Source organism: Galendromus occidentalis, unplaced genomic scaffold, assembly GCF_000255335.2.
Source record: "Galendromus occidentalis unplaced genomic scaffold, Mocc_1.1 scf7180000077202, whole genome shotgun sequence".
Lineage (NCBI taxonomy): Eukaryota > Metazoa > Arthropoda > Arachnida > Mesostigmata > Phytoseiidae > Galendromus > Galendromus occidentalis.
Window position 1 is genome coordinate 121,158 of NW_003805190.1, and position 2,059 is coordinate 123,216.

General features: G+C 48.3%; 1 protein-coding gene across 1 annotated transcript; it reads right to left on the reverse strand.

Annotated features, from left to right (window-relative positions):
* Positions 1-519: 519 nt before the first annotated feature.
* LOC100897340 (uncharacterized) lies at positions 520-1,571 on the reverse strand. The gene is made up of 3 exons (XM_003741813.2): positions 1,517-1,571; positions 1,029-1,440; positions 520-895 (listed from the first exon to the last, which is right to left on the reverse strand). The coding sequence occupies exons 1-3, from the start codon at positions 1,545-1,547 to the stop codon at positions 652-654; spliced, it is 687 nt and encodes a 228-aa protein (XP_003741861.1). The 5' UTR covers positions 1,548-1,571; the 3' UTR covers positions 520-651.
* Between the last annotated feature and the right edge of the window lie 488 nt (positions 1,572-2,059).

Genomic DNA, 2,059 nt, shown 5'->3' on the forward strand with positions numbered 1-2,059 from the left:
ATACCCGACGGAACCGCTCATTCTGGGAAGAAAAAATGTATTCGGCTCGACACAGAATCCAGAATTAGCTCCGGCACAGACCCGGCTCACCGGACGGGCTGCTTCGGTGTTTCGAAGTTTCTTGAGTTATTGCCGAGTCACATCCTGCAAGTCCTCCGCTTTGCGGACTCGATCAGCTCAGCTGGATGGTTATTGAGACCCTTTCGGCCGGAGAATCGACAACGGCTCCGTGGTTTCTTCCTTAAGCCCTCCAATACCCTGCAGATTCGGAAACTACTGAAAAATCGTTAGTTTTCGTGACTCACTCATAAGAAAACGGATCCTGATTCGATGCTCAACGAGCTGCGGCGTAGGAGACCGGATCGAGGAGAAAATGAGGAACTGCAGCCATCTGAGTAGATGAATCCCAGATGAGGGATATCTAGCGAACATGTCGAGCAACGTCGTATAGAACTTCATCCTTCTTCCCTCCCTTCGTTTTCCTTCTGTGTGTTTTTCTCCGGAGATCGATCGGTTTTATAATAATTAAATACTATTTATTCCCATTATGTTTTCATGTTTGTTTACAGACCATGTTCCGTCTTCGACTTCGACATGATTTTTACATATGGTCCCATGTTAAGATCATTCTAAATTAATTTAGTCGAGTGATCAGGACCCCAATGAATCCAAGACTTCGGCGAGCGGCGGCAGCAAGCTCTTGTATTTCGGAGCGGACGCGGGATTGACTTTAGGAAGAGCCCTGCATTCTTTGGAGTTGGGTTTGTACTTGGTACAAACAGTATCCAGGAGATCTCCAGCTACGGTGTTTATGATCTCGCGGGCGAAATCCGCGGTTTCCTTGCCACATTTCGAGGCGTGCTTGGTCACGCAGGTGACATATTCGTTCATAGAGCTGGGGAAAAAATATTTTTTGTCACAATAAGGTACCAAGGAAACTCCCGGCGGGTATATATGTATAAATTCGTGCGATCAGGATCCCGACTACGGATGTGCGGAGTGCCCAATACATCGATTCGTAAACTCACCAACAGCTGAGGGGGACTCGTTTCTTCTTCGGGTGGGTGAGCGTACCCTCGAGGAGAGCGGCGAGCAGCCTGTTGCATTTGTAGAGATCGCCCCCAGCTTTCTCGTTTATGCAAGGCGCAATTCGTACGTATTTGTCCTTCATCGGTCCATTCGAACAGTGCTTGTTAATCTCGTTTCCGGCGCCTTCGATGAAGATTTTCAACATGCCTTTGCCAAGTCCGTTGACGCACTGATCGGCGTAGTTCTCAGCGAACTTCAGCGATTTCTTTTCACTCAAACATTTGGCTTCGAGCTGTGCGCGATCATTGGCCGCTCGCGGCCCGTTGCCATAGAGAAGAATGTCTCCTGATGCTTTATCAAAAGCGTTGACATCGCACGTGATCGATGCTGCGGAGGCTTGAGCTGCCCAACCTGTAGAGAGACAAGATTTGAGCATTTCAACCCCTCTCAGCTGCAAGAAGCAAAAGCATTGGCGTAGTGTTCTCACCGACGGCAATTAGTGATAAAAGCTGTAGCATGGTGAAGTTGAGACGACACTTGATCAGAATATTTTCTGGCTACTCTTCCTCCGTTTATATAGACGGAGCAGAGGTCCGAAGAGGTTCCTCTGGAGCACGCCTCTCCTGTGGAGAGGAAAGAACCGCTACCCTTCGGGCAGTCGAATGGAAAAGAGCGGGTAGCCTACCTGTGATGCGCAATTTCGGAATGTATTCCGCATGTGTATGCATTTTCTGGCAGAAGAAATTCGACGTTGATCAATGAGACATCCATGGGCCTCAAACACCGGGGAGAACCTCATGAGTCGTATATTATTTCCTATCCGGTCTGACATTCTTCCACACCCTTCTGTACGCGTATGGACACATCAAAGCGATTTCTCGGAGTTTGTTAGTGCACAGCATCCCCCTCCGCTAGATGAGATCTGATTTCGAAAGTTTGTGAATACTCAAGAAAATTTACATCGGCATTGCCAAAGCTCACGAGTAACTTTATGTGACTCCGTTCATGACTCAAACGCCAGCTGGGGGAG